We start from the raw sequence: 24774 nt of genomic DNA on the forward strand, positions 1-24774 counted from the left end.
AAAAAAAAAAAAAAAAGAATCATCTATGTGAGATCAAATTGACAGCAGCAACTCAGGGGGTTTGGTGGGAAGCCTGGGGGCAGCGAGTTGAAGATAATGGTGATGGAATAATTTGGAAAGGGATAGTGAGAATGGCAGCACAACTAGAGGAATGTAATCAATGTCACTGAAGTGTACACGTAGAAATTTCTGAAATGGTGTATCTTTGGCTATGAATATTTCCACCAAAAAAAAAAAAAGGTCCTCCAAGGTCCAGAAGTGAGAGTGTTGACATGTCGTGGGGTTGTTAACCAATGTCATAAAACAATATGTGTACTGACTGTTTAATGAGAAACTATTCTGTAAACCTTTATCTAAAGTACAATAAAAAAATTAATAATAAAAAAAAGAGAGGTGGTGTTTGGAGGACAGAAATCCCCAAGAATTACCGGCCTTTGCTCAGCAAAGGCTCCCAGGAGTGGTCTCCCTTAGTTACGTAAACGTAAATATACGTTCCCTCTATCCTGTGGCTTAGTGAAAGCTCCCTCATCCCACAGAGCTGGTCGGAGGGGGAATAAGTGGACCAGTTTGCACGGGAAGCCCTGACCCTCCATCAGTGCCTATTTCCTGAGATTCCAAGTAGGGAGATCCATCAAGGTGAACCAGGGCTCAGTGGCAGGAAAGGGCACAGGGCCTCTGAAGAGAGACAGGGCCATTCAGGGAAGGAGGAAGAGAGGGAATGCTTTTCCGGGGTGGCAAGTACTGGAGCTGGCCCTCTCCAGGCCTGTGTGTGTGTGAAGCAGAAGGTCTCGCATGAACCTGTAACACCTGGGGCTCAGGCTCATTCGCAGGTTTCTCAACCTCACACTATTGACATCTGGGCTCCGGTAATTTTTTTGTTGGGAAGGGCTGTCATGTGCATAGTCAGATGTTTAGTAGGGTAGTAGTGCCCTGCCCTCTACCCAGTAGATGCCAGTAGCACTACCCCCCAAGTTTGACAACGAAAAATGTCTCCAGACATTGTCCAGTATCCCTTGGGAGGCAAAATGACCCCTCACCCCTTTGAGAACCACTGGGCTATGGTGAAAAGCTCTCTCCCCAAGCTTAGTTCCTTTCCCTCAAAGAACTGCTGTGGGTGGGAAAGGGTAGTTGGCATGAGAGGAAGCTGCTGGAGTTGATTACCAGCTTCTGTGGTCACACTCCAAACGTGGCTTGGGGAATAATGTGTTAGGCATGCAGTTTGTACCTCCTTTGGGAGAGATTCAACCAAGCTGCAGCCCCATGCCTACAGGACAACCGGCATGGAACCTGCCCCATCCTTACCACTCCAGGGCAGTCTAGCACCCCTTGGAAGTGGCCAGTATAGAAAAAAAGAGCTTTAACCTGTTTGGTTGGGAGCTGCATTCACTGAGTGATTTTCTGGGAAGAGAGCTACCGGCCTGGAAGAGCTGCTGCCTTGAGGGCGAGATTGATCCTATGCTAGCACCAAGGTTAGCTCAGGAGCAACGAGCTTCTCTGTAGCCTCATGCTCAGGAACCCTCAACATCCAGGCCAGTTCATCTCATCACCTGGCACCTCCTGTCCAACATCCCAATATAGGACCAAAGAGGACTCAAGACCTGCATCTAAGTACTTACGGATGCTGGACACATAAAGAGGAACAGATTGAAGCTATGGCAGGAGACAAATTGGAAATCTAGGCGTCCTTCTATTACAGGTGTGTAGGTGTGAGCATGGCAATCTGGGATCCAACTGGGGAATGCTAGTTGCATCCCAGACTGAAAGAGGGACACTCCAGTTAGTTTTTAGTAGTTATTGGAATTCGTTGCATGATACTGTAGTTCTCTTTGACCTCTAAACCAAATGCCCGAAGTTTCTGTGAGGAGATAGCATTCTCTACAAGCTGTGGAATAAAAGGGGATCTCAATCCTTATCCTCTGAGCAGAATTGCTGTGCTAATTCCTTTGTATCCCACCTTACAGTTTATATCCCTATGGCAACAGCAGCTATGGGGGTTTCAGTTTGATTGCTTCTTACCTAGGAACATGGAAGTTCTAGGCACCAGGGAGTTGTTAACACTGCAGTCCAGTACTTCATCAGCTCTTATAGTTTAGGCTCTCCAGACTAATTTAGGTGTAAACTGGAGGAAGGGAGGGTGAATGTTGGGCTAAAGGCAGGATGCAAATCAGATTTGGGGCTCATGGAAACTGCAGGAAAAGCAGCCGCTCTAAGCAATCTGATTCAGCTCTTCTCCTCTGTGGGTCTAGTCCACTCTCTCGTCTTTGCACACAAGCTCCCTCTACTTACCAGCATGTGCAAAGGACCCTAATGTACATTTGGAGGCACAATTAGGGGCTCAGCCACACCTTCTTGTCTCTGCAATATAGGCCTCCCTGAGACTAAGGAAGGAGGGAATATACTTTTATATCCGGAAATGGTCTCCACTGAGGGCCACAGAGCAGGAAGGCCTTCAGCCGTGTAAAGTGGTAGCATCAGAGATCCTCTAACTTTAGGGGAAGGAGAGAGAAGAACCAGCAGTATCAGCCCAAAGCTGATCCCTACGAGGTAGAGATCAGACACATCTCCACTCTCCAACCTTTTTACCAATTCTAACACCAGCTGTCCCTCCCACAGCACTCTCTACTTCTCTCTCTAGTGAGTTCAGTAATTCCTTGAAATGGCCACACAGAACTCACAGACCATACTCACTATTATGGGGCTTCTTAGGGAAGTAACAGGTTACAATTCAGGATTAGGATCAACTTAGAAGTAACAGAAACAACTCAGGAGACAGGATACAGTTCATCCATCAGGACAGCTTCCAATCTCTCTCATCCATCAGGACAGCTTCCAGCTCCTACTCCCTGTGCCTGCAGGCAGGCAAGCCTGGCTTCTACCCTGCTCAGTCCTGGCCTCTGCTCTGCTCAGGCAAGTGTTACAGCTCTTTAGCTCCACGGATAAGTGCCCAGAGGTACCCCACTCCACTAGGAAGCCTCCTGCCTGAGGGTGCTCAGTTCTGTCACTCCACAGGTTGGTGAGCCCATTGCAGCCACCGCATGCTGTGGGCCAGGAAGCCCACTGTAGCTATCTCATGCTGGTCTCCTGGTTCTCACTGTTCACGCCATCTCACGCTGTCTCCAGTGTTATGGCTCTGATCCTGGGTCTAGGAGTTTCTCAGTACAGGGACCCTGGATCCAAAGGACATGCTCCGTTCCTGGCTCTTCTTCTTGATGGTAGTGAGGTTCCCCTGCCCCCAGCCTGTGGGTTTGGCTCTTTTTAAGCCTAGTAGATGGCAGAACTGACCAATCCTCTTGGTGGGCTATAGGCACCTTATTTGCATAGTCCCACTCAGTCATTTTGTGGGAGTCACAAGACCATGGCAAGAAAGGCCATATACATAGAGCAAGCTGGAACATAGGCACTGTGTTGGGCGGGGGGGTGGCAAGCTGGCAGGTGAGGTCAACTTACTTGGCAGATAGTTATTTTCACCTGTGGCAAAAATTCTATAGCTTTTATGTAGAACAAAGTACCACAAAGCGGGTGGCTTATAAAAACAGAAATTTATTTCTTCACAGTTCCAGAGGCCAGAAGTCCAAATTTAGGGCATTGACGGCCATGCTTTCTCTGAAGTCTCTAGGGGAGGATCCTTTCTTGTCTTTCCCAGTTTCTGGTGGCCCCAGGTGTTCCTTAGTTTGCAGCTGCAGCATCATATTGTCCTTCTGTGTGTCTGTGCCTCTTCCCTCTTTTCTAAGGACACCACTCGGATTGGATTAGGACCCACCCTATTCCAGTATGACCCCATGTTAACTGATAACATCTTCAAAACCTTGTTTCCAAACACGGTCATGTTCACAGGCGTAGAGGTCAGAACTTCACATAGCTTTCTGGGGGACACAGTTCAGTTGATACCAATGGCACATCTTATGCTGGAGCCCAGTGTCTCTTTGCTTCTTGTGGGTCGACACAATACAGATTCCCGGGAAGAGAAAGGGGAACCACAGCTTTACTTAAAAACTTGATTGTTGCCAGCTCATGCAGAGAAACTATTTCCCTGCACAACAGTGCCACCTCCTGACACAGCCACCAGGTACACCCTTTCATAAAACAACTCTTGGTACTGAGACTGAAAGCCTGACTCCTGGAGGCTTTGTAACTGTAGCCTGATATCCCCATTTGGGGCCAGTCAAGTCGAACCTGACAAGGTGGGAAAAGCCTAAAAGTCTTTGCTAGTCAAATGGAAATTCAAGAGCACAGCTAGTCTGGCCCTAGCAGAATCTTGGTGTTGCAAAGACGTGGATCAGTGGGGTCCTCGGTTCTCAGAGGTTCCCCTAAATGTCTGAGCCTAGTTCACTGCTGTTTTAGCTAAGTTGAAACTTGATGGTATCCATATTGGGCAGCTGCTGCTATGGAAAACTGAAGGCAGACATTGTTGCTCTGCTCAGTAGGCAGAACTTAAGGTTGTTCTCATAAGTCTGGCCAATACTCCTTTTGACAAACCTTGCTGCATTTTACTCACTTGGGCTGTTGCCAATGGTCTAACTGGTCAACCCCCTGAAAGACCACAGAAACGCAAATTAAAGACACCTTCTTGAGGGCTGTGAACCGTGGAAACAAATCTTGGCTGCCAATCTGACAGTTGGGTCACTCATGTAGATAGATGCCCATGGTAGGAGCCTGTTCTCTGCTAAGACTGACTGGCACCAAGCTGTTGATCAATCATGCACTGCCCAGAAGCCACATTGCATGAGAACTTCCCCCTTCTGCTCCTGGTAAATTGACTATATCGGACCTTTGACACCCTCTAGGGGCTACTCTAGGTGCCTTGCCTCTGTTCACACTTTTTCAGGTTGTGGTGTCCCTGTTCCAGTCCTATCAACTGACTCAGGCCACATCCTGCTGGTCTTTGAAACTACTCTTTCGTGCTTTAGGCTTTCCAGATCCTCTCCACTCTGATAATGGTGCACCTTTTTTTTGCAAAGGCCACCCAATAATGGCCAATTGTCAAGGTTTCTGATGGACATTCCATACTCCCTACCATCCACAACATCTTGTTGCCAAGTGCTGGAATGGCCTCCTCTAAAATCAACTCCACCTCTCTCGTCTTCTTTTGCTCTGCACACCTTAGTAAGATGATCTGGTCACTGAATGCCACTGTCTGTCAAGAGAGGTGCCACCCCATCTCCTCTTGGCCACCTCTTGGGTAATGATCAAGATGAAAGAGGTGATAGGTTATACTTATTTTGAGAATTTAGGATTCCACCCTGACTACTCTCCGGTATGATACATCTTTTTTTCCCTAATGGCTACGCCAGGCCAACCTGGTTAGTACACCCTCTGGGTGCAGCCCAGTCAAAAGGGGGCTTAGGGAATTCAAGCTTAATTCTGATTCTGCCACAGGGATTCTTTTGTTGGATCGACGTGGTCCTAGATCATGAAGACAATGACCACTTGATTGAGTACACTACTTTCCAGTTCTCCCTAAAGTGGTCTGTGCATGTAAAGGTGGGGGATATAATGGGTCTTTGTAAATTTTGTAAAAATGCTGCTGTCTCACACATACAAATCAGGGATGATTGGAGAAAAAGTGAAGTTACAGCTACTTGAATGTGACAGACCAATTTTGTGGCTATGAAGCAAGAACAACAACCCCAGCACCTGGAGAGGGAATACCTTAAACCCCAGAATGTGCAGAGAAGGAAGATCAATTAATGCTCTCTTTGTCCTTTAGATCCAGCACTGCAGCTGGGAAAAACCATCAGATGGTCTGTCTGAGTCACACTGGGTTTGTCATCCCTGTCCACATGCTCAAAAATAGAAAAAATAATGTGTAATAGCCAGTCCTTCATATGTGGACAGATACTGGACCGGCAAAACCTTGTTGCAATCTGACTGATATAGATTCATATGCTTCTCCTGCTGCCCAAGAGTCCTTGGGTCAGCAAATCCTATTGGCTCTACCTTCAAAATATATCCTGAATTCAACCACGACTTACAGGACTGCTGAGTAGGTTATGCAGGTTGTACCCTGTTGAAGGCAGCTGGGCGAAGAGATAGGTGGAGCTCCAGACAGGATGCCTTTTTCTAATGTGCATGAAGGCATGTGGATAACTGCTCATCTCCTCCCCTCCACCTCTATTGCCCTTGACCAAGCTACCAGCATCTCTTACCTGGCTTATAACAATAGCTTTTCCATGTTCCTGCCTTTGCCCCCTACACTGTAATCTCCACACACCACCCTGGTGATCCTTTAAAACCTTAAGTCAAATCATGTCATGCCTCTGTTCAAATAATCTGTTTGTTTGTTTGTTTTCCTACTTCACTCAGACTGAAAGCCAAAGTGTTTGTAATGGCCTATAAGGCATCACATGACCTAACCCTGTCACCTGTCTGACTTCATGTCCTATTATTCTCTCTCATTCATTTAGATCGAGCTGTTGACTTTCTTCTTATTCCTGGAACACACCATACATTCTCTTGGCTCAAGACTTTTGCAGTTGTCCCCTTTGTTTGGAACATTCTTCCCACTAGCTATCATCCTGCCTTGCTCCCTCACTCCGTTTAGGACTCTGTTCAAACTTTACGTGAGAAGTTTTCCATGAAAATAGCACCCCTATGCCTCTGGATATCAGCTCCATGAGGTCAAAACTTTGTTCAGTGCCGTATCTCCACCACTAAGAATTGTGTATGCCACATAGTAGACACTCCTAAATATTTGTTGAATAAATGACTGATGGATAACCACTGACCCAAAAGAGGTACAATTTCTTGGCAACACCACAGGCTCAAAGCAATTGGTGACCCACCCAGTCTGGGCTCTTTCTGAGCAGATCCTCTTCTCTTTTCCCCACCAGCAGGGTTCCTGTCCTTCCCACAGTCATATTCACCCTGTGGAAGGAAAAGTGAACAAAACAACAAAGCGATGTGTTATGTTTAGTTTTGTTTTAAGATAGGAAGAGAACCTAAGGATGACTGTCTTAACACCATAATTTCAACTTGAGTTTTCTGAAGTTTTTAAAAATACAATGCACTTTTAAGAAAGGCTTAGTAAGCTTACTTCTGAAGCATATGTAATCAACTGATTCAGTTTCAAAGTCATCCTTAAATTCCTCAATAACCACTGTTTTATGAGTTGTATAATGTTTCCAAAGCATTTGAAACAACTAAAAGACAAAGGAGTTCTTTAATGTGTGAAACAACACAGCTATGAACTTTATTAACATTAGAATAATTCTTGTCTTTTTTTAACTTTCACGGTAGCTGACAAGCACTCTACTCCTTACAAGCTGTCTACCATTCTTAAAAGAGTAACATTTTTCTGAGCGTATTTTTCCTAAATGAGGCATATTATGATTTTTTTTTCCAACAACCCTCTCAGTTGATGGGCACCTGGGGGTGGGGGTGTTATTCACGAGGGATTAGAGGCAAAAAAAACTCTTTCTGAACTTCCCCTTGGCCAGAAGACTCCTCTTCCTGCAGGATTTTTCAGCCTCCTTCCTTTGAGGGTTGTTGCCCTTCAACTTCCCTTCTTCCAGACTCCTAAATGGAGAGATGACCAACCCCGCAAATCACCATTATCACCAGAAAACATTTCCTGGTACCTGCTGGTTCTGGGCACCAGACTAGGCTCTGCAGGGTCACAAGAGGGGCACCTGAGAGGGTCTCTACCTGCCTTCTAGGAGTCTACACTTTGGGTTGGGGTATGGATGCATACTAAAAGTGCCAGCTAGACAGGGGCAGCTGTGTATACAACTTGCTTGGGCGTAGGAGTGGGCTGGAGTGGGCTAGGAGGTTTGCCAGGTGAGCTTTCACAGACTGGAGGGGATGGCGGGTAGAAGGAAGTTGGGAGGGTTTGGAAAAAATGTAGTGCCAATATCTGGAAGGAGGCAAGATAGGACATGCAAATAGAAGCACTTGAGACCAGGTTCCACCTCAAATTATTCCAAAAAGTATCTAGGTGCCTCTGTGTCAGATATCGCTTTGGTTATATACAGGGCCATCACGGGGGTAACGGTGATGAACAAACCCTTAGGTGGGAATGAGTCGGGCGTGTCGGAGTGACCAAGAGGGAGAAAAGTATGAGGTGAGGGTAGACTGGCAGGCAGGAATCAGATCACGCAGGTCCTTGCGGACAGTGGTTACTGTTTGGATTGTATCCTGAGGGCAAAAACATGACATTTAATTCATTCTGCAACAGCCTTAAGAACTAGGCATTCTCATCTCAATTTTACTCAAGGTCACCTGCTGGCGAGAGACGGGGGCAGGGTCTACGAAAATCCGTCGGGCTCCGGCGCCTTGCGGGCCTCCGGGTTTGCTAGTTCAAAGGACCGCCAGCACTGTCCGCAATGGTCGGGTGAGAAGCGCAGCTGCGGACCGCCAAGCCGACCACTCACCCTCTTCCAGAGCAGGCACGCTCAACTGAGCACGCGCAGCTGGTCCGTACGGAAACCGAGAAGGAGGGGGCGGGGCCAAGGCTGGCGGGCGCGGGGAAAATGGCGGCGGCGGGAGCTGCTGCGAACGGGACCGGAGGGAGCACCGGGATGGAGGTGGATGCATCAGGTAACGGGCCCAGCGGGGACGGTTTCTGGAGACACCCTTTCGGGTGCAGTGAGACCTTTCTGGACTCATGGGAGAAGTCAGGAGGACAGAACGGCCACATCTTACCCTGGGATCAGGGGGGATGTAGGGCCGGGGCTCTGCCGTCCTCCACTCCCATCTCCAGGGAAGAACGTGGGGCCCGGACTCTGACTCTCTCTCCTTTCTCTCCACCCTTAGTAGTCCCCAGCGTGATGGCTTCTGGAGTGACTGGGAGTGTCTCCGTCGCTCTTCATCCCCTTGTCATTCTCAACATCTCAGACCATTGGATCCGCATGCGCTCCCAGGAGGGGCGGCCTATGCAGGGTGGGTGTTCGGCATAATTCTCCGATCCTCCTCCCATTGGTCACCTTCCCCAAATGGTGGACTTTTCCGTGTTAACTATTCCTTTCTTTTACTGAGGCCAACTCCCCCTCCCTCAAATCGCTGCTTTCCCAATACTTGGTTCATACTGACCTCAGGCGATTAGAGAAAGTTTTGGGATTCCTTATACAGGTCGTCGCGGACTTACATCGAATTCGAGTTACGATTCAAGTTACCACAAAACGGCATTTAGGACCTCTGGTTTTTTTATTTTGTACATCTTATTGTTAGTAATATGTATTACAGACAATGTTGCAGCTCGTAATTTGCAGATGTTATCATTCTCAGATGTTCACTCACAGATGTTCAATGTTATGATTTATAAAGGTACTGATAATAAAATGCAATAATAATGAAAACTAAAAAAAAAAAAAAAGAGGTATTCCACTTACGTCAGAACCGACTTACGACTGAGTGGTCAGAACTGAGCCCATCATAAGTCAGGGGCTACCTGTACTCACTTAATTTGTGTCTTCTCCCCCCAGTGATTGGGGCTTTGATCGGGAAGCAGGAGGGCCGAAATATCGAGGTGATGAACTCCTTTGAACTGCTGTCCCACACCGTGGAAGAGAAGATTATCATTGACAAGGAATATTATTACACCAAGGAGGAGCAGTGTGAGAGGGGAATAGACGTGGGGGAAAGGAGTGGGAGTAAAAGCAAAGGGTGGTGGGGAAGATAGGAGGGGGGGAAATGGATAGGGTTGGGAAGAAAGAAACAGGAGAATGGGATGAGAACAGGGGAAGTAAGATGAGAGTAGCTGAAGAGATCTCAGAAAAAAGGACACATTCAGGTTACACGCCCCTCCCCCCCAAAAAAAGTAAGGGATGAGAGAAGACAGGATAGAGGAAGTATTATTCTAAACCAAGCTAGGATTTGAGGGAGGAAGGGAGCAGATGGTGAAAGTACACCAGGAGCTTCACATTAAGGAAGGATGGTTTAAAGAAATACTATGTACTTTGGCCCCTTCCTCTCCAGTTAAACAGGTATTCAAGGAGCTGGAGTTTCTGGGTTGGTATACCACAGGGGGGCCGCCTGACCCCTCCGACATCCACGTCCATAAGCAGGTATACACGCTCACACGTGTGCATGCCGGGGCAGAGAATAGAGAATGAGGGGAAGAGGAGGGATAGGGCATTGACTTTCTGGTCCCTCTTTCTGCTCTTCCAGGTGTGTGAGATAATTGAGAGTCCCCTCTTTCTTAAGTTGAACCCTATGACCAAGCATACAGATGTGAGTAATACTGACCCCATGCCCACTTTTAGTCATGCCTGTCTATGATTGTCTTTTAGCTTCATCCCCCGTTATTTACTGCATGACATTATTTCTCTATTGGGCAATGCCAGAGCTGAAGCTCCATTCTGCAGCTATGTGACTTTGACTAATCATTTAACACCGAAGTTGCATTTTCCTCATATGTAAAAAGATAATGTCTATTTCACTGGGTTCTTGGGAGGATTAAAAGACAAACTGTGTGAAGTAGCCCAGCCCAATTCTTGGCACATTCGATGTTAGAACTGTTCTCCATCTCTTCTTTACAGCTTCCCGTCAGCGTTTTTGAATCTGTCATTGATATAATCAATGGAGAGGTAATACCCTGCCCTTCAACCCTCAGATCCTGCTCTTGGCCTGTTTCCTGCTTTTGACCCTCTGTGGGGTACTCTGCTCTGTAGGCCACAATGCTGTTTGCTGAGCTGACCTACACTCTGGCCACAGAGGAAGCTGAACGCATCGGTGTAGACCATGTGGCCAGAATGACAGCCACAGGCAGCGGAGAGAACTCTACTGGTAATGGAGACTGGCGGAGCTTTCTTGCAAGTAGGGGTAGAAGGGGGGCCACAGGCCTTCTCAACCTTCACCTCTCGCTGTCCCTGCAGTGGCTGAACACCTGATAGCACAGCACAGCGCCATCAAGATGCTGCACAGCCGCGTCAAGCTCATCTTGGAGTACGTCAAGGCCTCTGAAGCGGGTAGGACAGGTGCTTCCCTGGCACTTGTACAATTTTCCGTCTGTTTCCTGAGGCATTGACGGCCTCCATATTAATGCAGCCTGTTTTTTGTGCCTTTAGGAGAGGTCCCCTTTAACCATGAGATCCTGAGAGAGGCCTATGCTCTCTGCCACTGCCTCCCTGTACTCAGCACAGACAAGTTCAAGACAGACTTTTATGACGTGAGTGTGAAACCCAGGATGGGGAGGTGGGGCTTTCTGCATGCAGGATGTGGGACTCTGGGTGTTCCCTGAGCATAACATGAAGGATCCCCTGAGGAACTGGTTCTTTCTGTTCCCTCCCAGCAATGCAATGACGTGGGGCTCATGGCTTACCTGGGCACCATCACCAAAACATGCAACACCATGAACCAGTTCGTGAACAAGTTCAACGTCCTCTATGATCGACAAGGCATCGGCAGGCGAATGCGGGGGCTCTTCTTCTGATGAGAGGATACTTGAAGGATGCTGCACAGGGGTCAGACAACTGTCCCAAAGGGGAGGGGAGCTACACTCCCTTTTGAGAAACCTCTGTCATTAATAAAAAGGGAGCAGCCCCTCAGCACCCCTTCCAGTGGCTGTGTCCTCTCTGTCAGGCACCACACAGGTTTCTCAGCGTGGATCTTAAAGAAGCCTTTCATTCCAACTTTGCTTAGAGGCACGAATCCCTTTTTATCATCAGCTCCTCTTGACAACCTTCGGTGATGGGAGTTCACTGGCACTCAAAGTGACCCATGCTCAGTCAGGTGGACATTTATATTGAGCCAAAGACTGCCTGCATCCACCTAAGTGATATGTGTTCTTTTAAGTCACCCTATGACATCAGCATACATAGGCCGACCCTATAAATGTGATAAAGGACTGATTTTCCAAGCTACATTAATTTTTTTAATCCAGTGTTTTTCACAAAAGAAGTGGGGGGTGGTTTAACTCTTACTGGGGACAACTCAAAGCCTGGATCCATATGGACATTGTGAAGTGCCAGGAGGGGGATGCTTCTCAATTATTGCTCACATTTATTGCTTTCTGTACTGATGCATGTGCTTATCCATATGAGCTCACCCTTTGAGGTAGAGGTACTATTAGTTGTAATTTGGAAGCGAGGAAGTGTTCTGGGGTTGCTATTGGCCCAGTGGTTAAGAGCTACAGCTGCTAACCAAAAGGTCAGCAGTTCACATTCACCAGCTGCTCCTTGGAAACTATGGGGCAGTTCTCTGTCCTAGAGGGTTGCTATGATTTGGAATGGACTGGTGCCAGGCACATTTCCACATGCCACCTTCTAGTACCCTTAATCTCAGCACTCCCTAAACAGGGCCTGGAGTAGGAGCTGGGGACTAAGGAGTAATGAGATAATCTGGTGGAACTATTGTAAGAAATGCAAAAGGAGTAAGGTTGCCTTTGTGTTTCAGGGTGGCTTTGTTCCCCTGGAGCCTGATACAGTGATTGGCAATAGTAGAAGGCTCGATAAATGAGACTAAATAGGGGAAGGGAGTTAAAACAGGACGGAGATCTCAAAAAGCGGAGTGATCCAGCCCACGTGTCATCTCTGTACGGCGGGGACTTCTTGGCTGCATGTTCAGTGTCTGCATCGGTGCCTGGCATGTAGAGTAGGTGCTTTACTCAATAGATTTATTGAATGAATGGAAGAGAACAGGCATAAAAGGGAACAATATGAATCTAGAAAACCCACAAAACCTTGTTTTAACAGAAGATGGGCCCAGATTAGAAGGTGGTGATCTGCAAACACTTTTATTAGCAAAAGGGATAAAACGAAGTATAGCACTGGGGAAAGGGGCTACTTCTCCTTTCTCCTCAAGGGCATCATCAGACCTTCTAAAGGAGCAGGTTAGCACACTGTGCAGAGTGGACCCTGGTGTCCAAGGAGGTTGGAATCAAACAAAAGTGATCCGTGTCCGGGCAGTGTTGACCTGCCAGACGTTTAACTCCTCATACTCATCTAGCGCCGCCTGGAACTGTGCAGGTGTGAAGCCTCGGGATATGCAGCGCTGTTCTGCCTCGGAAAACCGGACGCTTCTGCCCTCTGAGACCAACTCACGGACAGTGGCAAAGATCACATCTGCTGGTCTCTGGGTCCTACAGGAAACAAGGGTGGATGTTTTAAGGTTGGGTATAAACAAGAACACCAACAGCGACAGTGGTCAGCGTTAGAATTCTGAGGCCAGCCTCATACACACATGGATACAGAAGCCACGAGGATAAGTCTGCTCAAGAAATTCAAGGTGACCCGATCTCACCCTTCATTAAACTACTTACCTAGCTGTTTGCCCCTTGTCGCCTAGAAGCGAGTCCTTTGACATCTCCATTAATCTTATGGCTTCATTCACATCTTCCTTCTCCACTGTGTCTACCATTCGCAGTCGTGCCTAAGAAGGAGGTAGGGTAGATATGGGAACAAGAGGAGGGAAATGGAACAAAGTCAGGGAACACCCTTGTTCCAGCTTTAAGAAAAGTTGGGCAACCCATGTTGCTTACAAGAGTAGAGACCGCCCCCTCCCTGTATCACCCCCAAACATCCGCAGTGTTGGGCCGGCACTGTCAGACCGAGACAAGTGCAATGCCCAGGGCAGCGTCCAGCAATTGCCCAAGTCTCCGCCTCTCAACACTGGCCAGTCCCGGTGTTCAGCTGTCCTGTGAGGGAGACCAGACCTTTCTGAACTCCACTGGGCTCCCCACCATGACAGATGGAGCTTGGGGAGCTTCGCCAAGAAGGCAACTGGCGGAGAGGTTGTGTCCCAGGGGCTCGGGAAGTGCTAGCTCAGCAGTAGGTCAGGTAATCACACTACCTGCACGAACAGCACTTTGGAGCCCCCAGGACTAAGGTCCAAGACGTGAGAATGCAAATGAAGGTTTACAGTACAAGATCTAGGACACGGGAGTGAAAGGAACCCCACCCACACCCTCTGTAAGGCTGGAGAAGCAGGGAGGCTGCCTTTCCCTCCATGGACGCCGTGCATGCCCTACCGGAGCAGCAAGTACCCACAGTGCGGTAGCACGGAGAGGACCACTATCTGCACTGTCAGCACTTTAGCCCCGGCAGGGCCTGGGTGGGAGGGAGGAGGCAAGTGGGAGAGAGAACAGTGTTAAGGCAGGTTGCCAGTGTTAAGACCATTCTCCAGCAAAAGGGACCAGACACTCACCAGAGCAGTAGAAAGCCGCAGAATAGCCAGCAGGGTCCGGGCAGAAGTATAGGTGGCATCCTTACTAGCCCAAGCCTCTCGCCTCATCTCAACGTATGCAGCTGTGATATAGTCAGCCAGAGACTCTGGCACTGTGGGCTGCTTGTCACGGCACATAGCTATATAACGTCTGTGGGAAGAGGGATCATGGGAAAGCAGAAAGAGGGAGATGGGAGTGGAGTGAGTACGTGGGTTTGTTTTTTCTGCATGAGGGCTACCCATTTAAGAAAACTCTTAGTAGGGAGGGGATACTTTTAAGTAGGAAAGACAAATTAGTAAATGATCATTTGCTTGGCCTAAATATCACTGACAGATTTCTTTAAACAGTATAACCCATTGCCATCAAGCCAATTCCAGTTCACAGCGACCCTACAGGACACAGTATAAATGCCCCATAGGGTTTGCAGGCTGTAATCTTACAGAAACAGGCTGCCACATCTTTCTCCTGTAGAGTGGCTGGTGGGTTTGAACTGCCAACCTTTTGGTTAGCAGCCAAGTGTTCAACCACTGTACCACCAGGGCTCCTTTCAAACAGTATACGCCCCAGTAAATTTCAAATTATCTTCAACTTCTCAGGAAAATGGCCTTTGTATGAACAAGACAAATCTACCTGTCACACATGCCTCTGGGGCGTATGACATGGCTAAAGAAGGCAGAAGTAAGTTTGTTTACTCAGAGACTGGGTTAAGCAGAATGAAGGAAAAACCAGGTTCACTAGGAGCTCTCATACCAGCAAGCAAAAAGCGATGTAAAGTATCCATGAAGCAGGATCTTGCTTTGTCTAAAATCTGTACCTGCCACACCTGCGACAGGGCAGTGGTGGTGTGAAAGGCAGGATTCTGACACCTCCTTTTCATCTGGAGGATCAGACAGTATGACCAGACTCAGGAGTGGACCTAGAGACCAATCCAGTGTTTCCTCACTGTACTCATAACACATTAGAACAGGAGGTGACATTAGAACAGGAGGTGGAGTTTGAAATACACATCTAAAGACTGAAAGCTTTTCCGGAGAAACACACGCTGGTGACCTGAATGAGATACCAGTCCTCACCCAGCTCTCCTACCTCATAAGCTTCATGTCCAAAGGTTCAAACTGTGCTGGGGGCTGCCGGCTGTGCTGGTGCACGTAGGTGATGTGCTGGGCCAACCTGGGAAGGGTAGAGGGAAGTAATAACTCTTTGGTGCTACATACCCTGTGCCCTAACTCTCAATGTTTCTCCAGTGTGGCGGGGACAAAATTTCCAGAAAATCCTCATAACCATTTCAGCTGTGAGCCACCATTTCCTAAGAACTAAGGACTGGCCCCCTGCTGTAAGGTGGGAAGACTGGAGTTTCCATGAGCAGAGAAGGGTTTTCTGATATCACCTCCCTCCCTACAAAGTACTACACTAAGGGATGTTTCCCTTGGGTGTTCAGCTTCCGTCACCGTAGATCATTGTCTCGGTCAGGCCGGTCCTGGATCAGCCAGAGGAGGTCAAATCGGGAGAGTAGTGCAGCAGGAAGCTGTATGTTCTGCTCCAAGCTACGGCGAGGGTTATAGCGCCCATAGGCAGGATTGGCAGCAGCCAAGATGGAGCAGCGTGCGTTGAGAGTGGTGAGAATGCCCGCCTTGGCAATGGATATAGTTTGCTGCTCCATAACCTCATGGATGGCTGTGCGGTCAGCCTCGGCCATCTTGTCAAACTCATCGATGCAGCACACACCCTGGTCAGCCAGCACCAGGGCCCCGCCTTCCAAGGTCAGCTCTCCAGTGACGGAGTCTCTCAGCACGGCTGCTGTAAGCCCCACTCCAGAGGAGCCCCGGCCTGTTGTGTACTGGCCTGAATGGCAGGGTCAGGAAGAGGAAAGAAGCAGGCATGTTTAGCCAAACAAAGGGAAAAGCAAGAAAGGGAACGAGGAACAGGACAAAGGACATAACAGGAGCAGTGAAGTGAGGTGTGCCCTGGAATTTCTGTCTGCCCACCCCAGGACTACCCAAGGCAGCTGGAGACCTTTGGGAGTCTTAGCACTGGCAACACGTCCTTTCCCCTGCCACTAAACCTCCTCAAGACCTGCTCTTCCCACGCACCCCTGCCTCCCAATCCCCCAAGGAATAAATAACACTGGTTCTATGTACACCCATCCCTGGGTCAGAGTACTCACTGCGGGGTGCCAGGCGATCAATGTAAGACAGGAGCTGAGACTTGGCCACACCAGGATCCCCCATCAGGCAGATGTTAATGTTGCCTGGAGGGAGGAAAGGAAGACCCAAGTGACTATTCTCCCAGAGCAAGTTGTCCAACAACACAGAAGAATACTTTTGATCTACCCTCCTCCCGTGCCCAGTATTATTTCTCCTAAGCCCTGCCTGTGCCCATGAAGCCAAGATGCCAGCTCCCTTATTCTGTGACCTCCCATATGACTTCATTCACCCTGAACCTCTCCCACTCATTATTTCTTTACCTCTGATCTTCATGCCTCGAGGGGACTGGTCCACACCTCCTACCAGCAAGAGCAAAAGTGCCTTCTTCACATCTTCATGCCCATATATTTCTGGGGCGATGGAGGCTGCCAACTTTTCATAGAAATCCTCCTCTACAGGAGAGTTGAAGTTACTCACTAGGGAAAAAAAGGGGGCTTGGAAAAAACCCAAATCCCAATCTTCCCCCTGCCCCTCACCTGCAATCTGCCTCAGCTCCTCCCTGCTTAGCTCTCCAGCCCTGGCCTCATCATCCTCACTCTTATTCATCTTCACAACCCGATGGGCTTCCAGGTAAGTCTCTGAGAGTAAACCCTAGGGCAAGAAAATGCTGGGATATGGATGAAACCCCTTTACCTTACCCACTCATCTGAGCCCCTAAGGATTTCCTGACAAAACCCTTTATGTATTTCATTTGGTGTTTTGCTGTTGGTACTTTTCCTTGCGGCTGGGAGTGAAGAAAATGAGTGGAAGAAGGAAAAAGAAAAATATTTCCTTCTCATATCAAACTCCCTTTCTTACCTGTACCACCTGTCGGAAGCCAGTACGCAGAATTGGCAAGAATATACCAGTGACGCTGATGTGGTCCCCAGGCTGGGCAATCCTTGTGTTCTCTCCTTCAACCAATACTGTGATGCTTCGGGGGATGTTTCCCACGGGAACTTGGTCACTCTAAGGGAGGGAAGGATACACGAGAAGAAAAGAACATAAGCCCACATGATCAAACCTCACCTCCTTAGACGTCCCACTCTTCCACGGCTCAGCCTAGCCAGCCCCAGACAAGCCTCCAGGAAAAACAAAACAGAGACCCCTCCTTTACCTCTTCCTCACTCAATCAGAAAATTCCAGCTGAGATTAAATTTCCCTCCTGCTCTAGATGACTTCTCTTGCCTCAGCTCTTTCCTCTTTCATTCTTTCTCTCACTCCATGAGTGACTACAGGGTTTGTGCAGACTCCCTGTCCACCCAGTCCACCCACCCTGGGCCACATACCCCAAACTCACATGCTCCTGCATCTTCAGCTCCTGGAATTTGATGAATTTAGAGCCACGCGTCTGCAGATACAGCCGCCCTCCAGAGCGGTTGGTTTGGCACTCTTGGCTTGGGCACATGATCAGAGGCATGAAAGTTGGAGACTGGATCTAGGATGTAAGAAAGGAAATACCAAAGACAAGGAAAAAGAGCCCTTTACAGTCAGTCAACTGAGTTACTGTGGAACCATCTACACCATCTTTAACCATTCTACATCAATAGTGACAGGTACCAAGGTAACAAAACAGAAAAACTGCTACATACCATGGTAAGAACGAAAACCAAGCACACGAGTGTTTTATAACAAATAGGAAATGACAAACAAATGCACAAAATTAATTCTTACAAAAACTACTAAGAGTTGACTGCCTTCCTGTTCCATGCTCCATGCTTACCGGCTGGTAGGTCTCTGCCCCACACTGATCACAAGTGTAAGTGGCCACCACCATCCTGGGTTTGACTTCAGAGACGCGAGTGACTATCCCACGCACAGTTACCAACTTCCCCACAGAGTCAGCCCGTACTTCCCGGATCACACGAGGCTTGCTGCTGCTTGGGCCCTGAAAGTACAACTCACTGAGAGGAGAAAACTGCCATTAGCAGGGTTCTGCTGGACAAACTCCCACACCATTCCCTGGAAGCCACTCACAATCTGCGCATGAGTTCAGGAGGATACTGGTTCTGGGGGCTACGGGTAGCTCCAGGGTCCCGGCTCCGCTGTTCCATCATCAGCCGGTGCTCAATGTAAACATCTAGAACATCTTTATTTACCACCTACATGAGGAAGAGGAAAGACAAGGAAACGGAGCAGCAGAATGGAAAAAGAAGGAAGCATAAAGGGCCCCAGACAGAAGTCATCACCTCCTCTTCCTGCCAGTTTAAAGAAACATCACTATCTGAGAAGCTTCTTGACAGAAACCTAAGTCCATTGCCCTGCATTTTTCTCCACTCACTCACCTCCCTTTCCTTGTACTGAGGCAGTAGCTCTTGTACAGCATCAGCAAAAAGCCTCGCATAGCGCTTGGCATTCTCACAAATTGAGTCCACCAATTCAGGATCATCCTCAGCAATATCATCCAAGTCCACGTACAGTGCTACTTGTTCCCGATGAGCCAGCTGAACCTGGGGTGGGAAGAGATAACACTTCAGAGCCAAGTTCACCTTGTTCACCAACATTCACACATGAAGAGCCATCACTGTGAGCTTAGAGCAATCTCTGGGCACGTACAGGGAGAAAGAACGGCATAAGACAGCAACACCCACTCCTCTGCCCCCAAAAAACAACCCCCCACCTCGTAAAAACACCTCAGTATGAGTATAGCTATTATACTCACTTACCATGCATTCGGTACCATGCTAAACGTGTCCCTTATAGAAAGATCTACCTACTGAAACAAGCTTGGCCACCGCTTATAGCCCCTTATGCAACTACCCCATTCTCTCCATCTAAGACTTACCAACTGCTTCCCATACTTAAACTGCTTGCCAGATTCCTCATCATGGTAAAACTCTTGTAGGAACTTCTTAGCCTTTTCTACGATATAAATGTAAAATCATAAGTAACAACCTTCCTTTCTTTCAGATACCTAACTGAAAATCCCTTTGATGGAAATCTAAGAAACCCACTTTAATCTAAAACAAAATCTAAGAACTAATTAGTTATGTAAGTATCTAAATTAACTCCACAAAATTCCCCCAAAACTGGGCAGAACTCCTTTTCACAAGTCTGTTTTCAACTAGAGAAGAGGCCCTGACAGTTAAGAGTAGTTCCCAATACCCTCCTCACAGGGAAATTACAGTCTCTGCCATAATTAAAACTCTCAGTACCTTTCCCCAATGGCCTCCCACACCCGCCACACAAGCCTGTCGGTTCTCAGCTTTTCTTCTACCCATATGATTTCCTGTTTTGTCTCGGTCTCATAAATTTCTGCTCTCCCTGGGACCTCTGCCACTAGGCCCGTCTTCCACCCACTCCCTCTCCCCGCCACTGCTTCCGCTCTTAGTAAACAAAGAAGCACATGGGCCCAGAATCCAGCCGCCTCACAGCCCGAGATTCCTCCGCCCAAGGCGGGAGCCCGTCGGCGATTGGCCAACACGTCAAGGGCCACTCTGTCCCACACTACGGTCTCGTCTTTCTGCCTCCCGCTAAATCTCCTAGTTCAGGCACGCCCCACCCTAGGTCGCTCTCTCCGAGGCTAACGCGCGGAAGAACACTGTTTACACACGACACTCCGTCCAGCCACCTCGCGCAACTTCCGCCTTGTCTTCATTTCCGCTGCGAGGATGGCCTAGGACAGCCAATCCAGGCGCGCAGCGACTCTGGCCTTCCCGCCCCCAGGGCTTCGGCGCGTCTCGCTAGGACGCGGGAATCCATGAGTGCCTAAAGCGGGGCGGGAAGCGAACCAGGGGTCCCCTTCCCTAAGAAAAATCCCTCAAGCAGGGTTACCTGAGGTCCTGGTCTCGTCTAGGCGTGACCTTCCCTCTGGAGCCTCCGGCCGGACTATCTGCCCCCTACCCCCACCAGGACCTCAACCTTTCCTGGGGAGGGTTATCTGCCCTCCTTCGACCCCGGTGCTCCTGTGCGCCTCCCAGACACCGTCTGCTTCAGCCTCGCCGTCTCCCGACCGTAGCCCTGGTCTCGCGCGTCCCAGAGCCCGCCGACCCCGGCCCCGGGAGGCTTCCCGTACAGAACGCCCCTCCCAGGATTGCAGACCCTTACCTTTCTCGAGCGTGTAGTCCTTAAGTGCCATCTCTGCCGATGGGCGCGCGGGAGCAATTGGCGGCCTGCGGGAACTCGCACCGCGAAAAGCAAAGAACGCCCGCGCGGTTGACTGAGGTAGAGCAACCGAAATTGGCGCGAAACGTCTCCCCCCACGTGACCGGCGCCGCTCCCTGCGGGCCAATCGGAGAGGAAGGCCTGTCGCCCCTTCCCACTCGCTGCAGTCCCCGGCCGCGCCCCGCTTCGGCCAATCACCGGCCTAGCCTAGGCAGAGTGGCACGGTGGAAGCGGGGTGTCGGCTGGGGAAGTCCCGGCGAAGCGGGGCGGGCTCCCGGTTTCCCGCGGTCCCAGCTGGCGCGGGCGAAGGAGAGTCGCTCTTAAAGGGCCAGCCCACGCGCGTCCTTTTGTTCCGGGGCAGCAGGGCGGGTCAAGCCGAGGTTTCGCAGTCTTGTCTACTCTCCAGAACGGCCATGATTTCCCAATTCTTCATTCTGTCCTCCAAAGGAGACCCGCTCATCTACAAAGACTGTATCCTTGACCCGCAGGGCGGGGGTGGAGGGAATTGGTGGGAGTAGTACCCCAGAGCCAGCCTGTATTGCCAGCTTCTTAACTGTCCTTCTGCCCGGTCAGTCCGCGGGGACAGTGGTGGCCGGGATGTGGCCGAGCTCTTCTACCGGAAGCTGACGGGACTGCCAGGAGACGAGTCCCCGGTTGTCATGGTAACCACCCGCGGGGGAGGGGGCCGTAGGAGGTGGCAGGGACAGGTGGGCGCCTCCTCCCTCCCAGAGAGGGCTTCCATTTGGGAAGAACATTCTCCCAGATAGTATTAACCGAAGTTCGTTAGGTATTAACAATATGCCAGGCACGGTTCCTTGTGCCTCAATCCTCAGAACGCTGGGGTAGATACTCTTATTAACGCCGTTTACACCTTAGGGTGGTGAGGTTTACAAACGTTTCATATTCATCCGAAGTTACCCTACTGTTAAGGAGCTAGGATGTGAAATTAGTTAATCGCTATCTCTTTTCCTGCCTCTGCTTCAGCACCACGATGACCGTCATTTTATTCACATCAGACACAGCGGCCTCTATTTGGTGGCCACGACTTCAGAAAACGTTTCTCCCTTCAGCCTCCTAGAGCTGCTGTCCCGGTGAGGAGGGCTGGTCTGGGCACCTGGGAGTGGGGATCTGAGAGAAGGAGAATATGCACACTTTTTCCTGTTGCCTCAGGTTAGCCACCCTCCTGGGTGATTACTGTGGCTCCCTGGGCCAGGAGACCATCTCCCGCAATGTGGCTCTTGTCTATGAATTACTGGATGAAGTGTTGGTGAGCTCAAGGATTTCCCTCCCTTGTCCCCATTCTCCTGATATATCCACTCCTCTATGTGGGATCCTGTTGTTGGGAAGCTAAGTTCCCCTCCTCATCATCACCCCTTCCCTCTACTGACCACTCAAAGACCCTCCTTCCTTCACCAATAGGACTATGGCTACATACAGACCACATCCATGGAGATGCTGAGGAACTTCATCCAGACTGAAGCTGTGGTCAGCAAGCCCTTCAGCCTCTTTGACCTCAGCAGTGTTGGCTTGGTCAGTGGAGGGCGGTGGGTAGAGAGGATGAGGAGAGAGGAAGGTTGGCTAGGAGTATCAAACTGAGGGTTGATTGCTTTGGGTGCTTTACAGTTTGGGGCTGAGACACAACAGAGCAAAGTGGCCCCCAGCAGTGCAGCCAGCCGCCCCGTCCTCTCCAGTCACTCTGACCAGGTAAGGGAAGGAGCGACAGGGCCAGACTCTCCCAATTTTTTTCTGGGACTCCAGAGTCAAAGATTCAGACGTATCTTTCCACTTCCCTTAGACGTTAGTATCCCTTCCCTCACCCCCATGTCCCCATCCCAGGGCTCTAGCTTCAACTACCCACTCCTTTCAGCCTACCCATTTTAGAACACAGGCCATTCAGCCTCCAACCACCAAATTCCCTCTCTTCCTCAGAATCAAAAGAATGAAGTTTTTTTGGATGTGGTCGAGAGATTGTCTGTACTGATAGCATCTAATGTAAGTTTGGCTCCCCAGCCCTGGAGCTCAGGACAGGTGGTATATGGGAAACATGTTGGGGTGGTCAAAATTCTGGGCATTAACCTCCTTGTTACTCTCAGGGCTCACTATTGAAGGTGGATGTGCAGGGAGAGATCCGACTCAAGAGCTTTCTTCCCTGTGGCTCTGGTGAGAAGTCTGCAGGCTGGACCCAGGGTTGGGTAGCAACAAGCTCCTTGGTGGTATGTATGGTGTTGTTTGGTTATTTTTTCTCATGTTGTTTTCTAACAGAGATGCGCATTGGCTTGACAGAGGAATTTTGTGTGGGGAAGTCTGAACTGAGAGGTGAGAAGAAAGTGGGTCTTTCTCTCCGAGGTATAAAAAAATTCTGTTGCTGTCAGGTCGATTCCAACTCATAGTGACCCTACAGGACAGAGGAAAACTGTCCCATGGGGTTTCCAAGGAGCGGCTGGTGGATTCAAACTGCTAACCACTGCGCCACCAGGGCTCCCTCCTAGGTATAGGCACTGCCAAAGGTTTCATATAGAAAAGCTGGATCATCTTAGAATAAGGTAAGGACATTTAGGTGTATTAAAGACATGTCCTCCCTCTCTCCCTGCTCGTCTCTCTCAAAGTATGGGTTAGGAGAGGGGTCTTCTCTTTTTGCAGGTTATGGGCCAGGAATTCGGGTTGATGAGGTCTCATTTCACAGCTCTGTGCATCTGGACGAGTTTGAGTCTCATCGAATCCTCTGCTTGCAGCCACCTCAAGGGGAGGTCAGGATAGGGGTAGCCCAGTATATTCTGTCCACCGTGGGAAAGGGAGGCAGTTCAGGTGTGAGGAGACCAAACTGACCTCTGCTTTTCCCTGGTTTTAGCTGACTGTAATGCGGTACCAACTCTCAGATGACCTCCCCTCCCCTCTCCCTTTCCGGCTCTTTCCCTCTGTGCAGTGGGACCGAGGCTTAGGCAGGTGAGATCATTCCCCTTGTTCTAGAACTTCTCTGGAACCCAACCGAAGGCTTATTATGGAGGGGTGGCAGTGGTAGTGATAATAGGTGAGAATTAGAAAAAGGCATACCCCCCGCCAAGTGGACTCAGCCCCACGTATGCAAGGCTTGGCTGCTGGAGTTGGGCTGGATTTTGGCACCTTCTCTCCTTGGGGCACAATTACACAGCCATACGTGGAGGTCTGGGTGGGGAGTGGTGAGATGACAGTAAGACATGTCCTCAGTAAAGGTGTTTTACCCTTTCACCCAGGCTTCAGGTTTATCTGAAGTTACGATGTGATCTACCTCCAAAGAGGTAAGAGTTGGGTCTGTTCAGGCCTAGTTCAGCTCTGTGAATAGAAGACAAGGCGAAGATACCTCCTGCTTCTTCATATGCCTCTGTCAGCCTCAGAATCTCTTTTAGCTAGAGGCTCCTAGTTTGGGAAGGGGATGAGGGTGGCACCTGTGCTGAACTCCAGTTGTGACATTAAAGGATGAGGACAAGTGACTATACCTTTTTGGGGCTGACTTCATTCATTTTTTCTTTGCAGCCAAGCTCTCAATGTCAGGTTGTACTTTCCCCTGCCACGAGGGGTGGTCAGGTTAGTGTGCGTGCATGAGGCGCCGGGCGGTTTCACCAGCTTACCTGAAGAACGGGGAGTAGAGTGTGAGCTTCGGAGTACATACAACTGCCCCACCCCAAGGAAGGTGGGGGCTGAGCCCAGTACTCTTCCTTTCTAGCCTCTCTCAGGAGCTGAGCAGCCCAGATCAGAAGGCAGAGCTGGGGGAAGGAGCCCTTCACTGGGACCTGCCTCGGGTACAAGGAGGCTCTCAGCTCTCAGGCCTTTTCCAGGTATCAGCTGTCATTCTCTTAAAACCCTCCCCCCGCGCCCCACCAACCTTCATTTTCAGCCCCTGGCCCTTCCCTCCCGATGCACTTGCTGCACTGTTCCTACCTGGCCTCTTGGCTTCTCTGCCCTCTTTCCTCTCTAACCCTTCAGCACCCCTCCTCCCACCTCTGCTCCTCACAGATGGATGTCCCAGGCCTCTCTGGGCCTCCTGGCCACGGGCCCTCCACCTCGGCCCCTCCGCTAGGGCTGGGCCCTGCAAGCCTCTCCTTTGAACTTCCCCGGCACACGTGCTCCGGCCTCCAGGTTCGCTTCCTCAGGCTTACACTCAGATCCTGCGGCAACGCCAACCCCCACAAGTGGGTGCGACACCTAAGCCACAGTGATGCTTATGTCATTCGGATCTGAGCGTCCCCACGAGGATACTGTCAACAGGAAAACGATGATATCTGCTTTTCCAGCCTTCTGGCCCGTGGGTCTGGGATGGAAGTCCTGGGTCCTGAAAGCCAGGAGGGCTTGACATGCTCAACCCTTACATAGTATCTGACACAGGAAGACCGAGGTGAATCACAACTTACAAAT

The 24774-nt window shown here is 49.7% G+C and overlaps 3 protein-coding genes across 6 annotated transcripts; 2 read left to right on the forward strand and 1 right to left on the reverse strand.

Annotated features, from left to right (window-relative positions):
* The first annotated feature begins 8443 nt into the window (after positions 1-8443).
* COPS6 (COP9 signalosome subunit 6) lies at positions 8444-11798 on the forward strand. The gene is made up of 10 exons (XM_004386708.1): positions 8444-8535; positions 8752-8877; positions 9420-9551; positions 9913-10001; positions 10105-10167; positions 10476-10523; positions 10608-10722; positions 10812-10904; positions 11004-11104; positions 11228-11798. Exons 1-10 carry the CDS (start codon positions 8469-8471, stop codon positions 11366-11368), a joined length of 975 nt encoding a protein of 324 aa, XP_004386765.1. The 5' UTR covers positions 8444-8468; the 3' UTR covers positions 11369-11798.
* Positions 11799-11898: 100 nt separating this feature from the next.
* Positions 11899-21019, reverse strand: MCM7 (minichromosome maintenance complex component 7). Of its 4 annotated transcripts, none has more exons than XM_004386709.2 (15): positions 20329-21019; positions 19067-19143; positions 18567-18731; positions 18259-18383; positions 18005-18185; positions 17582-17719; positions 17101-17250; positions 16779-16893; positions 16563-16694; positions 16263-16346; positions 15547-15940; positions 15185-15268; positions 14080-14248; positions 13196-13305; positions 12603-13015 (listed from the first exon to the last, which is right to left on the reverse strand). In XM_004386709.2, exons 1-15 carry the CDS (start codon positions 20357-20359, stop codon positions 12814-12816), a joined length of 2157 nt encoding a protein of 718 aa, XP_004386766.1. In that variant the 5' UTR covers positions 20360-21019; the 3' UTR covers positions 12603-12813. The 4 variants fall into 4 exon arrangements, with proteins under 4 accessions (XP_023596848.1, XP_004386766.1, XP_023596846.1 ...); XM_023741078.1 differs by lacking the exon at positions 20329-21019 and adding an exon at positions 19784-19863 and having other exon boundaries at positions 12657-13015; XM_023741079.1 differs by lacking the exon at positions 20329-21019 and adding an exon at positions 19437-19725 and having other exon boundaries at positions 12657-13015.
* AP4M1 (adaptor related protein complex 4 subunit mu 1) lies at positions 20607-24632 on the forward strand. The gene is made up of 15 exons (XM_004386714.2): positions 20607-20856; positions 20959-21047; positions 21370-21476; positions 21556-21652; positions 21805-21915; positions 22009-22089; positions 22315-22377; positions 22479-22545; positions 22648-22701; positions 23026-23132; positions 23234-23328; positions 23616-23660; positions 23896-23946; positions 24086-24197; positions 24376-24632. The coding sequence occupies exons 1-15, from the start codon at positions 20799-20801 to the stop codon at positions 24598-24600; spliced, it is 1362 nt and encodes a 453-aa protein (XP_004386771.1). The 5' UTR covers positions 20607-20798; the 3' UTR covers positions 24601-24632.
* The last annotated feature ends 142 nt before the right edge of the window (positions 24633-24774 follow it).

Source organism: Trichechus manatus, unplaced genomic scaffold (assembly GCF_000243295.1).
Source record: "Trichechus manatus latirostris isolate Lorelei unplaced genomic scaffold, TriManLat1.0 scaffold00170, whole genome shotgun sequence".
Taxonomy (NCBI): domain Eukaryota; kingdom Metazoa; phylum Chordata; class Mammalia; order Sirenia; family Trichechidae; genus Trichechus; species Trichechus manatus.

What these genes read in the sequence shown, in the direction of transcription:
- MCM7 (XM_004386709.2), bottom strand. Translation starts at nt 20,359, where the DNA reads ATGGCACTTAAGGACTACACGCTCGAGAAAG. An exon ending in CTCAGTACAAGGAAAGGGAG is followed by an intron (nt 18,384 to 18,566) that starts GTGAGTGAGTGG and finishes TTCCTCATGTAG; the next exon opens with GTGGTAAATAAAGATGTTCT. An exon ending in TGATCGCCTGGCACCCCGCA is followed by an intron (nt 15,941 to 16,262) that starts GTGAGTACTCTG and finishes CCTGCCATTCAG; the next exon opens with GCCAGTACACAACAGGCCGG.
- COPS6 (XM_004386708.1), top strand. Translation starts at nt 8,469, where the DNA reads ATGGCGGCGGCGGGAGCTGCTGCGAACGGGACCGGAGGGAGCACCGGG. An exon ending in GGAGGGGCGGCCTATGCAGG is followed by an intron (nt 8,878 to 9,419) that starts GTGGGTGTTCGG and finishes TTCTCCCCCCAG; the next exon opens with TGATTGGGGCTTTGATCGGG. An exon ending in TTACACCAAGGAGGAGCAGT is followed by an intron (nt 9,552 to 9,912) that starts GTGAGAGGGGAA and finishes CTTCCTCTCCAG; the next exon opens with TTAAACAGGTATTCAAGGAG.
- AP4M1 (XM_004386714.2), top strand. Translation starts at nt 20,799, where the DNA reads ATGATTTCCCAATTCTTCATTCTGTCCTCCAAAGGAGACCCGCTCATC. An exon ending in ACCTCAGCAGTGTTGGCTTG is followed by an intron (nt 21,916 to 22,008) that starts GTCAGTGGAGGG and finishes GGTGCTTTACAG; the next exon opens with TTTGGGGCTGAGACACAACA. An exon ending in TGCAGCCACCTCAAGGGGAG is followed by an intron (nt 23,133 to 23,233) that starts GTCAGGATAGGG and finishes CCCTGGTTTTAG; the next exon opens with CTGACTGTAATGCGGTACCA.